Genomic DNA, 13241 nt, shown 5'->3' on the forward strand with positions numbered 1-13241 from the left:
TTATCTGACCAAAATTCTAGACAGAAAATACATAAGATGTACTGGTCTCGCAATTACAGGTGCAGGTGAGCTTCTTATTTACCCATTAAATGGTTTTGCATATGTCTGTGCTCCCACATTCAGAGCAACAGCCCAGTGTTCTCCTCCTACCATAAATGTTAAAACATGGATTTATAAAAATGATGTGCAAGGGTGAAGGGTCTTTATGGTGCTAAAGAAGTCAGTCTACCGAAGAGTGGATCAGCTCCCCAACTCTTTAAAATGTAATGCCTAAGGAAGTACATCCCAGCTTTCCAAGATTCAACTGGATGTGACAGTATAGAGACAATCCTCTGTTCTACATTCAACTAGAGCATTAAGTATAAATGGTTACCCCAATAGGGCTGATGAACAGTAGGTGACAGATTAGTGTCCAAGAGGATGTGACCATTTTTAATAGTTTCTAGTTAACATATTTCCTCTTAAGCTAAAGTCTTTTGTTTATACAAAATGTACTGACCCCATGAAAGTATTGTAACACACAGCATTCAAAATAGCTTCTAGCATTTTTGTGCCACTAATTATTACAGACTAGTTGAAGTTTCTTAAAACTTTTAAGTGTCACAATCTGTAGTTATGCTATCTCACAAAGGGGAATACAAATATTTCAGCTTTAGTCAAATGCTGCCCCCTACAGTCAAATAAAAGTACATGACACAGAGGAACTAAGTAAAAGGAAGCTGAAGATATCAAAGCTACTCGCAAAACTTTAAAGAGGAGTAGACAAGGATACTGACCATCACACTTTGGCTAAATGTCCTATGCATAGAGCTGTTCCTGCAGCACCTTAGACAAGACAACACGGCATAAGGGTTTAAAATACCCAAAAGCAATGGCTAGGAATCAAAAATTAAAACAAACTGTAATTGGATGAAGGGACAGCAACATGTAAAGGGCCAATATAAGGGCATGGTAAGAGATTTGGTTGTGTGTTAGTATCTAATTAAAGCAGAAATATTACTGAAAGGTGAAAGATGAAAAATAGGAAACAAAACAAAAAATTGACCTTTTACTTTTTTTGAGGCTCTCTCTGTGAAATGGTTTCTAGAAGAATAAAATGCTAAAGCCAAAAGGAAAAAGCAGGGAAAGATTTATCAGACATAAATGCTCAGTTAAAATAAATCAGTAAATCAATGTAGACAAAAGAGACTGTCGTACTAGTACAAAAAGAAGAAAGGACAAGTAGCAGATAAAGTCTAAATTAGGTAAAGCTTTAAGAAAATACCAAACTTACAAACACCTGCCATAATAAATCCACAGCCTTAACGATTGCTAATTTATGAAGTGTTAAATCAATGTAGGATAAAGAAGAAAACCAAATTTAGAGAAAATGGCAAGAAAACCGCTGAAAAGAAACAAGCAGCTATTTGGATAAAAAAGAACTATGTTTAAAAAAAAAAAAAGGAAGTGTGGGAAATGCTAACTAAAAGAGAACTGCCACACAGACTGGTGGGTTTTACATGAGAGATGGTACATGATACACTGAATGCAAATCAAAACTCAACAAAAAGGAAAGTGATGAAGCGTGGAAAAAGAGTGCAAAAAGCAACAGTGCAGAGCGTGTGAGGTGGAGATGGGAATGAGAAAAAGCACAGTTTAATTTTTCTATTATAATACTTTGACCAGTAAAGCAGTTGTTTAATCATTAAAGAAAAAAAGAAATATTGGGTAATGGTAAAGATTAAAAATATTACCTGGAGATGGACTGACATGGAAAAAGAGCAATACCAGTTGCATGTATCTTTAAGGCCCAAAGAGAAATAAATGAACAATGAAGTTGTGCACTAAGAATGGTTAAGTAAAAAAAGAAAGAAACAAGCCTCTGCTGCTTGAATTCCCACTTTTAAATTTAAATTGGAATTGTTCAGTTTAATTTCTCCACATAATCACATGCTAACAAGATTTTATTATCATACTTTTAATTAAGTAAGATATAAAGTAATTCAGAATTTGGCAAAAAAAATGGAAATGTGATGGCCATAGGTATGTGTTCAACGTAGATGCTATAGTGTAGGGCATAAGCAGTCATGCCTTAGGCACGAGGACAAGCACATTTAATAGTCACATTAACTAATTCCTTTATTTAATAACAACATTCTCAAACACACTTATTTAAATAATGGTCGCACAGGACCTATTCCAATAGCACTGCAGATCAAACTCAGGCAAGCACAGAGCCACTTCACAGTTAACAATTAATTCATAGTATACCTATGAAAGTAAAGTTGAGAATAACTGAAAATCCACACAGACCCAGGAAGAATGAGACTTAAAGTAGGATTTAAACCCTGTTCTCTAATATCCACCGCACTATCATGTCATCCCTACACAGAAAATAATCAATGTGTTTGTTCTAACTGGATGCATGCTGATGCTATCGAGCTCCACAAGGTGTGATGCCACACATATGGACACATTGAAGACCTCTGAACAGAACCAAGTTCTGTGATTGTATTAGCCCTCAGCTGGCTTTTCCGCACTGGCCTTAGGTGTGAAAAAGCCAGCAAAAATTGACAAATTCTTCTGTGGACTTCCCAAGTTGGAAGTACCCTGACAGAATAAACAACATATATTACAAAGAAATGTAGAAATGAACCCCAGCAGCCAAACAACGAATTCACTGTAACACCATCCTAAGGCACTGCTGTTCAACTTGTTGAACAGATGCACCACTAAATTCAAACTTGCATATTCAAAAATCATGTAACACATTACCACTTCCCAATAAACATTTTGTGATGGTATCACACTGATTTCTAAGGACATTTCTCCACTGCAGCACCGCCAGTGCACAAATCAATCCATGAAGTAACAGATGCCAAGTTAATTGTGGACAAAGGACTGCTAAATTCATCTGACCGTTATAAACAATGAAGGAAAAGTTCTTAGTGTTCCCTAAAACAACCATTTAAATTAACTAAAGAACTTGAGGTTTCAGTATTTGGCAATTTAACACTGAGATGTGGTTTGTCCGGTTTACAGAAGTCTGATCATTTTGATTCCTGTGCTTTTAACATTTTTCATTTTCATTTAATACCAACAAATACGGGTAATTTTATGGATTATTTCCCTTTTTTATTCCATTTTTTTGCTTCCAGCAATATTTATTCCATTTTTTTGCTTCCAGCAATATGTGGCAATCCCTTCTAAAACCATAAGTCAAGTCGATATGTTTTGCATAAACATAACTAGAAAAGAAAACCTTTGCCTAATTAGAGCTTATTCTGGTAGGTGAATCTGGTACAGCAGCTATTACACCTAGACAGCTGCTTTAAGTTTCATAAATGGGCACAAAGACCTCACTGAAACACAATATGGCACTTGTGCTCTGTCTCTCTCAGATTGTCTCTAGTACAATACTATGAATAATAAAGCTACAGTGACATCCAGTGGCTGACAGGAAGGAATATGATGGACTTTCCTTCAACTTTGCATGTATAAGACAATAAAGCCCATGACACTACCAGCTCTGGAATATAATTTAGGCCGTAAATTGAAAAAAAAAAAAAAAAAAAAAAAAAACAAATTAAAAAATAAATACAACAACTAAAAAGACATAATCCATACCCAAACCGGCAGAGATAAAAAAAAGTCAGAATGAGGGTTAACTGGATGAAAATGGTAAGGTGTTTATGCACTGCGAGACAATGGTAAAAGCAATGTCACATAATGTTAACACCAAGCACCATGAATTTATTTAAACATTTTCCATATCCACTAATGAATTCAGTGGTTTGGGCAACCAAAGCCTAAACCACCGTCACTGAGTACAAGGCAGGAACCATCCTAGATTCAGCTGTTATCTGCCATATGGCACAATTTCAATTTACAGCCTATAGTTATGACTGAGTATCTCTTTGGTTATGTGATGAACTGGCTCTTTGTCCAGGTACAGTTCACGCCATGACGTTTGGGACCAAGACACATTTTTCCTTGATTTACCCCTCTACTTTACAGTTTAAAATTATAGATCAATCAATTCAGACATGAATAAAATGCACATTGTAGACTTTAATTTAAGGATATTTGTATACACTTCAGTCACAGCATTTAGAAATTACTATACTATTTATTCATGGGCCACTATGGTGCCCTGCCAAAGTGCTCTATAAGAAGGATATTGTGTTTAAAAGCTCTAACCTGAATTGGAAAACATGACCAAAACTCTCTTGATCCTGCTCTACAGACTCAAAATCTAATTGTTTCTTATGAAGTTAATAACTGATAAGCATTACATAAAATTAGATTTTATATATTTGGTTAAAATGTCTTTTGTGTTCCTGTGTGTTTAGTCTATTTTATGTAGTAGAAGCAGTAGTAGAAGTAATCCTACTGTCATATTTACAGAGTCCATTAAAATTCATACCTGCATGTCCAATCTACATGTATCAGGTTGCCACCCTCTGGCACCATGATAAACAAGAATGGATTAAAACACAGAACTTCGTGGCATTGAATACAAAACACAATCAGCTTACCTGATACATTTCTTATCTTTTTCCATGTCACTTTTTCAGTGGAGAAATAGAATGAGGATGCAAGCGCACAGAGCATCTTATCGACAATAGTAGTACTATGTATCAGTAAAGCACTATAGGCCTGCATTCATGTAAACATTGCTATAAAAAACAGACTGAGATTCAGCCCATCACAACCTTTAGAAGAATAATGCTGAGAATTATGGCACATGAAGTGAAAGGAAAATAACAGTAGTAGGGAGAGAGAAGAAAATGACATACATCAACATTTATAGACTTGTAAACTGACAAAAATTTAAAAAGAAAAAAAAACACCCCTTAACATTGACTTGCGTATGTGGATTATATTCACTTTACACTTATTATACACACTTCCACAGCAGGAGGCCAGTGCTCTATAAAGTAATTACAAATACTGTACAGTATAGTATGAAAAATTAAATCCAACATTAAATCAAAACATCACAACATATCATTATCAAGAAAACACAACAGCAAGCATGTATACTGTTTAAACAGCTTTTTTAAAGAGAAAACATTTAGAACTTCTGAGCAAATGGCTTCTAAATGCCCTTTTGAACTTCCTATGCATCTCTGTGACTTAATATTTAAATGAAATCTTTTCAACCATCCAATTATCCACTGAGGAATGTACTTCTGAAAACCTTAACACAGCTTACATCTGAAAAGATTCAGTGAAAGGAGAAATCTATGAACTTTATTGAGATTTTTCAGGTAAGAAAAGTAGACATTTTGAGATAAGGTAGTTCTATTTATTAACCCTTGCACATGCAAGTAAGAATTTCACTGTAGTCTATATATGTGACAATCATGGAAATATTCATCTTTTTCTTTACCAAAGCTATTTATTCCAATATAGAAACATGAAGTTGATGGACTAAAGCCTATGCTATCAATACCTATCACACCAATTCATTATATGGTAATGAAATGTTCATTTGGTGCATATCTTATAATTAAATAAGGCATACAAATTAAGACTTAAAAAGATTAACAACATTGAGTTGATTCGCACTTACATTATGATTGTAGGGTGGCAAAGCACACTAGCAGTCAAGTGCTACCACCTCACATCTCAAGGATCTGAGTTTAGTTTTGACCTGACTCTTGTATTTTCCTTGTGCTCCTACATGGATGTTTGTGCATTGTGACAATAGGTGGCGCTATACTATCGCTTAACCCGACACAGACAGACAGAGAAGGCACACTAATAAACACAAAAGTTTTATTTTCTTTTTCTTCGCCTGTGGGCAACATCTTCCCTGTTTCCTACAGGCACAACACAGTCCTAAAGCACCAACACCACAATACACAAATCCTTAACTTTCTTTTTTTTTCTCCTCCACTCCTCTCCAGCAAGCTTTGTCTCCCTCCTCTTGACTCTGGCTCCCGAAATGGTGACTGCTGGCTCCTTTTATAACACCCCCGGAAGTGCTCCAGGTGCTCATTGACCTATTTCCAGCAACATGTTCGGATGTGAGGGCTCAGCAGCTGTTGCAGCACCCCCTGACCGCACCCCCAGATCTAGATAACTCCAACTCCCATGAAGCCCTGCAGGAATCCGAGGCACCACTGCAACCCACGGGGGCTGCCATCTAACATCCCATGGGAGGTACTGTTCTGCGTCCCGGCCGTCTGCGACAGCATTTATTTCCTTTTCCTCATATACCCTTCCTCTAACATACATATATGTGTGTGTGTAAATGAGTAAATAAAATACAATTGAAAAAAAATTAATAATGTTTAAAAAAAATAATAATTTAAAATAAAATGTATTCCTCCAGATATTAATGATAACCTTAATTCTCAATTTATAAACATGATTAAAATGTAAGTACTTAAAATATTCAAATTTAGATAGACGCACTTCCAGGTCCCAGAAACTAACTTATCGCTGGAGCTATGAAGGCAAGACAAGTGTCCATTTTTCGACTGAGCACCAGTCTAATGCAGGGCCAATTTGAAATCAAAAATTTGTCTAACATGAAACACTTTCAGGAAGAATGAAAACCACCAATGCAGACATTGTGAGAATATTCATAGTGCATATGGAAAAGGACCAGGCAGAAGGTTCAATCCCAGGAGGCAAGAACTGTCAATCAATGTCATAGTACCTCTGAGATGCCATTAAACAAATTTGTAAAGATGACTACCCATATTATACCATTTTCTTAAATCCAGACAATAGACCATGAAGAAATACCTCATCAAGAGTAGTTTCATCGCCCGCAGTGAATCGAGATTGGGACAGTAGCAATAGCTCTAGGACGTCAATCTTGTGAAAGAGCCAGGAAAGCGCTAAGAGCAGTTCACGACTTCCTTCAGATCCATCACCCGGCAGCTGGTACAGTTCTGGTGCTCCATAACCAGAATGCCAAAGTGCAGACTTCACAAAATGAACCTTTGTATCTTGTCAATAAAAACAAAAAGAGAGCATCTATATTACAAAAATACATCTTGAAAAGAAGAACCTAAGTGTACACAATGAGGCATGTAAAATCAACTGCCTATAATGACTTACTGGACATATCAAAAGGACAATTTACTGTATACATCTAACCTTTTGATTATTCGGGTAAATCAATCCACCTTTGGAAAAAATTTAGGGCAGATAAATCATATTTAGAAGGTTGTTCTTAGTCATAGTAACTAGCAACAACCAAGAAATAAAACCAAACAGAAATTCATTACCAAATAAGACAATCCATTACATGAATTTGCTAAGTAGGCAAACGCCCATTTTAAACATTAAAGTGTAACACCACATATGGCATTATTAACGTTTACTTAATTAGCAATTTTAAGCTTATCAAAAGAAAACAGAAGGCAGCCACTCTATAGGATTAAGGTCAGGGCTTTGACTCGGCCATTGCAAGACATGAAATTTCTTCTGCTCTAACCATTCTTTGGTAGAACGGCTTGTGTGTTTATGGTCGTAGTGGATATGACCCAGTTTCTCTTGAGCTTCAGTTCACAAAAAGATACCCTGACAATTTCCAGTAGAATTTGTTGTTATACTCCAGAATTCTCAATGATGGCAGACTGTCCTGGTCCTCCGAGTTTCTTTTTCTTTTTTTTTAAACTTTTATTGAATTTATTAACACTAGAATTCCTGAAGCTTATGAAAAAAACTCATATTCCCAGCCCACCTTAAATCCCTTCATACCTCTACCACCAGCATCTTTTGTTTTGCAAATGCATTGATCAGCACAAGCAGCAAGCAGCCTGCTGTCCCATCCCTAGCCATGACGAAGCTCATCTTAACGGGCAAAAAGTTCTCCCAGCTCAAACCAAGGCTCCTTATCTACGTGTGATGTGCCTGGAGTTGTATAGGGTAAATAATACAGTATATTATTATTTGGAATACATGCATTTCATGTGTGTTCAGTGTCTACAAAGATCTGGGTAAGTGTAGGGTGAAAGGAAATGTGAGAAATGCAAGAAATGCTGAACACATACCTAAAGCAGAAACTTTTTCCATGTTATACTAATAATGACGAGAAGTGTATAATGTGTAAAGACTTTAGTCCAAATATCAAATAAACACATGCACTTTTATTCAAGAATATAACCAAAGAAAAAAAAAGCATTCGATTTACATTTGGCTGTCAAAAACTCAAGGTCAAATGTCAATCGACAGAGAGTTTACACATATTCTTGAATGGTGCAGAGGTAAGAACTGTTGCCTTATAACCTAGAGGTCCCGGGTTCGAGACCAGGCGTTCCATGTTTTGAGTAGCGAGTTGCTATTATTGTTATTATTATTTCTTCAATATAATAAAAACATACATTTGATTTCAATCTGTATCACCCAGTGTTAATTTTGGCTATGTGCAAAACATAGAGCTTATTTTTTTTATTATTCAGTTTTACTCTCTCAGTGACATTCACGTACATCGAACTTGCCTCTCCTTCTTTGAGTTGATGGCATTTATCTCCGTTCTTTTCACAAGAGCAGCACTGTGGCTGATGCCTGCTCAGAACTGTTTGTTGTACAGGCAATCAAAGATACGATGTCCCATGACCGCTATCAGACTGGACAAAAGCAGGACCGTAGCAACAGAGAGCTTCTTCACAGCGCTTTCGCTGTGCTAATAGATTGCTGCACCACTACGCAACTCTACTTGGCACTATAAGTAAAATGGGACTTCTACCTGCAGCTAAAGTCACTTCAGTAGGCGAGGAATTTGCCATGTTACTGTTTAGATCTGACAGCGCCGTGTTCACAGTGTATGCGCCCAAAAAGAAGAAGCCTCTGATTTCAGTCTGTAACAGCCGGTGTAAAGTTTTGCAACCTGTAAAAGATATTGCTGAAGGGGTAAAACCAGACACACAAACGCTGGTGAATCATGTCTTCTTAGTATCTTGTCACTTTAATATTTTGTTATTCAGCTTTATTCTTGAATAAAAGCACACTTGTTTCATTATACCTTTGCGAAAGTGTTTATTTTATATTCCATTAACCACTTGAATAAGATCGAATCCGTCTCTGCCTCTCTCGCGCACACACATCATTATTTGAAAACGCTATGCCAGATCTTGCTTGTACTCCGTGTTATGGTGCATGATACTGAAAATGCAGACAAAGCGGAGTACAAGCAAGATCGAAAAATGATATGCCAGGCAAGATCGAAAAAAAAAATGTTCAAATGACAACTCATGTTCAAATGGCATATTGTTTTACCGATTTTGCTTGTACTCTGCTCTGTCTGCATTTTTAGTATCATGCACCATAACGCGGAGTACAGGCAAGATCTGGCAATAATAAATAATAATAATAATAATACCTCAATCTGGGGGCAGCAGTTCTTACCTCTGCACCATTCAAGAATACGTGTAAACTCCCTGTCGATTGACATTTGACCTTGAGTTTTTAACTCATTGACAGTCAAATGTAAATCGAATGCTTTTTTTACTTTGGTTATATCCTTGAATAAAAGCACACGTGTTTATTTGAAATTTGGACTAAAGTTTTACACATTATACACTTCTCGTCATTATTAGTATAACATGGAAAAAGTTTCTGCTTTAGGTTCAGCATTTCTTGCATTTCTCACATTTCCTTTCATCATACACTTTACCCAGATCTTTGTAGACACTGAACACACATAAAATGCATATATTCCAAATAATGATATACTGTATTATTTACCCTATACATTATTATTTACCCTATACAACTGCAGACACATCACATGCAGATAAGGAGCCTTGGTTTGAGCTGGGAGAACTTTTTGCCAGCAAGCTGAGCTCTGTCAAGGGCGGGGCATGGAACAACAGACTGCTTGCTGTTTGTGCTGATCAACCCTGAAAGACGCGGATGGCGAGGTGGGAAGGGATTTAAGGTGTGCCAGGATTACAAGTTTTTTCCATAGGCTTCAGGAATTCTAGTGTTAAAAGCATATAACATTCCATACAATCCAGTCAAACTTAATAAAACTAAATTCAAATCAAACCACACCCAGGAGAAAGAGAGGAAGTCCAAAAGCCAGAGTAAAACTATTGAGAATAGTAAAGAGAGAAAAGAGTCTTTACCCCCCAATATAAATGCCAATTCTGAAATATTATTGATTAGGTCCTGCTAGGTTTTAAATAAGTTTTGAAAAAAATCATGTGAAAATTTAAATTTTTCTGATTTCAAATAGTATATAACATCAGTTACCCACTGACTTAAAAGAGGTGGGTTAGGATTCTTCCAGTTCAGCAAGACAAGTCTACATGCTAGTAGTGAATTCTGATAAGGTCAGAGGTTTATCCAATTCCTCTGCACTTAGAGTATCTAGCTGTGATATCCGTAATGTATCAAAAAACGCATTAGATTGTGTCTTGTGTTCTTTAAGTAGAATACTAGGTCTTATAATAGTCTCTAAATGTGTGCATTATATTTTCATGGCCAATGATTCTATCTCCGTCTGCGTTGGTGATTACCGATATTGCATTGCTAACTTCCTGCTTATGGGTTTGTTGAACTAAGATCTTGTTAGCCGGAAACGATGTCACAATTTAAAAATGAGTTCTTCTGTTTCTTTTGTTGTCAAGAGGTTGAGATCTGATTGCAAAGCCTCTCTTTTCCTAAAAAGTGCCTCATTTGGAGACCTGGAATGTTCTTCATCTATTCTGGTAATTTCACTGATTAACTCTGAGTCCTTCTTGGTTTCCAATTTATTTTTATGGGAAAGATATGAGATAATCTGTCCTCTTAAAAATGCCTTCAGAGTTTCCCAGAGTATTCCTGCAGAAACCTCAGAGAATGTATTTGTCTGTAAAAAAAATCAATTTGCTTGGATATAAATTCTATACAGTACTTGTCAGCTAATAACAGGGAGCTGGGAGATGAGTATGTATGACATATTGATGTGAGCTCCATGATCAGAGGGGCATGGTCAGAGATGATAATAGCGTCATATTTGCAAGATTTGATTGTGGACAAGAAATTGTTACCTATAAAGAAATAATTCTTCAGAAAAAATGATGTACTGGGGAGAGGAAGGAATACGTTCTTAAGAATGGATTTAGTAATCTCCATGGGTCTGATAAGATATGATCAATTAAAAACTGAGTGATTATTTCTGCAGTGTTAGATGTTGTCAACTCTGTTGCTGAAGACTTATGCAGGTCTGGATTTAAAACACAAAGTGTTCAAGTTAGGAATGGATGCAAATACATTTTGGATGAAGTCTCTATCGTCCACATTGGGTGCATAGATATTTATCAAAATCACTTTACAATTAAATAAACTACCCATAACCATCACATATCGCCCTTCAGGGTCTGATACTACATCTGATGCTACAAATGAAATTGGTCTGTGGAGTAAGATTCCCACACCTCGGGTTTTCTTTGTATAGCTGGAGTGGAACATTTGGCCAGTCCAGTCTCTCTGCAACGGAAACTAATCCTTGTTGATTAAATAAGTTAGTCTCCTATAAAAATACTATCTTGGCATTTAGACTTGTTAGGAGAGAGAATACTTTCTACCTTTTTAGTTTGTGATTGAGACCTTTGACATTTCAGCTCACAAAGTTTACTGTTTAGTCATAGAGACATTGCTTCTAATCTTTTGTTGTCATTTTATAGTCTTAAATTAAGGTTGTACATTATTACATATGATAGCTTTAACCTTATTTTCTAATATTGCTAGGAGTTCAGGCTATGAAGCCTATTGTTGTGTTGGCACTTACAATTGTGGGGATGAAAAGGATAGATCAGAAATAGTTTGCTCTCTTTCTCTCCTCCCCCAAACCCCCCACCATTTTGCCTCCCCGAGTGACACTAGATCACAATTCATGAAGTCCCAGTCCTCTGACATGCCTATAGACAGAGCACATCCAGAACAAAAGAAGTCCCCAAGCAGTGGTGTACAAGGAAAAAACTAAAGATATCTATTGGCAGTACAGTCCAAATTCAATAAGCCTAGAATATGATCTTAAACAGTCTTGAAAGAATAAACCCAGGGTATAATGTTAGACAGTACCCATGGAGATTCAGATAACGTATGATAGTACACTCCTAATACAATAATGTTAAACAGTCCCGTTTTGGGGGAAAAAAATGTGTGTATATATATATATATATTAGGGGTGGGCGGTATGACCAAAATTCTTTATCACAGTATTTTTCTAAATTATCCCAGTTTCACGGTATTCGACGGTATTTTTTTCCCCATGCACGAGTGGATGTTAACCACATTTTCCACTGGAATTACTGGCTAAGAATAACCTATTCCACTGTCAAGAGTATTGTACATTGTACAAAAAAAACATTTTAATGTGCACACAAGTATTAATACAGGTTTGCATTGCCCCATAAAGTGATAGTTTTCAAGGGGGTGGCACTAATGGAGAAGGTATCACATTGCATGACAGATGCAGTCAAAATATAGAACCTTTTTATTGAACAAATTTTGCAAAAACTATAATTTTGACAACATATTTTCAACCATACAAAGAGGCATTTAGACTTAGTAAAATATCCAGAAGTGCTTGTCAAAAGTTGTATTGCACTGAATATGTCTTAGAAAAGGAACAAATAGTAAATATTTTTTGTAAACCAACTACACTTTCTGTTAATGTTAACAATCTCTGTCCACTGACACGTTAAAGTGACATTTTAAACAACTTTATCATCATTAAACTGCATAATATTTACACTAATAAATAATCACAATAAAATAAATAATAGTATTATTACTGATAGTTGCACTATTACTTCAAGACTTCAAGCCCAGGTGCATTACACAGTATTCAGCAAATTAAAATAAAATAAAACAAGTGCAACTTGGTGATGACATCTTTACCAACTGAACCATCATTTAGGCAAACTGCATTAATATGGACCTTGCTTCAAGCTAAGCTATATGCATAAATAATATACCTGCAACTTGCATTTATAATTGTATTTGTGGTATAGCCCTACGGAATCGTATTAGGGCCACGGTGAAGAAAAAAATAATACGGACACAGGGAAGAAAAAAACAACATTTCCACTTTATTCTCGCCGTTTATGTTGAGATTAAAGTCGACATTTCCACTTTATTCTCATAGTTTACTTCATAATTAAAGTAGAATGCCGTAAACTAAACTTCTTCCTAAAATCAATGTTTAATTTACTAGATTTTGTCAAACCCCGTCATAAATTAATGCAGCACATTAAATGCTTTGTATTGCGTTCCACGACCCAGTTGTTAATCAGTACGCTTTATAA

General features: G+C 36.1%; 1 protein-coding gene across 1 annotated transcript in view; it reads right to left on the reverse strand.

Annotated features, from left to right (window-relative positions):
* Positions 1 to 13241, reverse strand: part of tedc1 (tubulin epsilon and delta complex 1) — a 429152-nt gene that overhangs the window by 384176 nt on the left and 31735 nt on the right. The window contains exon 3 of the mRNA XM_051920094.1: positions 6742 to 6947. Within this exon, the coding sequence (XP_051776054.1) occupies positions 6742 to 6947 (206 nt within the window). The remainder of the gene's footprint in view (positions 1 to 6741; positions 6948 to 13241) is intronic.

Source organism: Erpetoichthys calabaricus, chromosome 16 (assembly GCF_900747795.2).
Source record: "Erpetoichthys calabaricus chromosome 16, fErpCal1.3, whole genome shotgun sequence".
Classification (NCBI taxonomy): domain Eukaryota; kingdom Metazoa; phylum Chordata; class Cladistia; order Polypteriformes; family Polypteridae; genus Erpetoichthys; species Erpetoichthys calabaricus.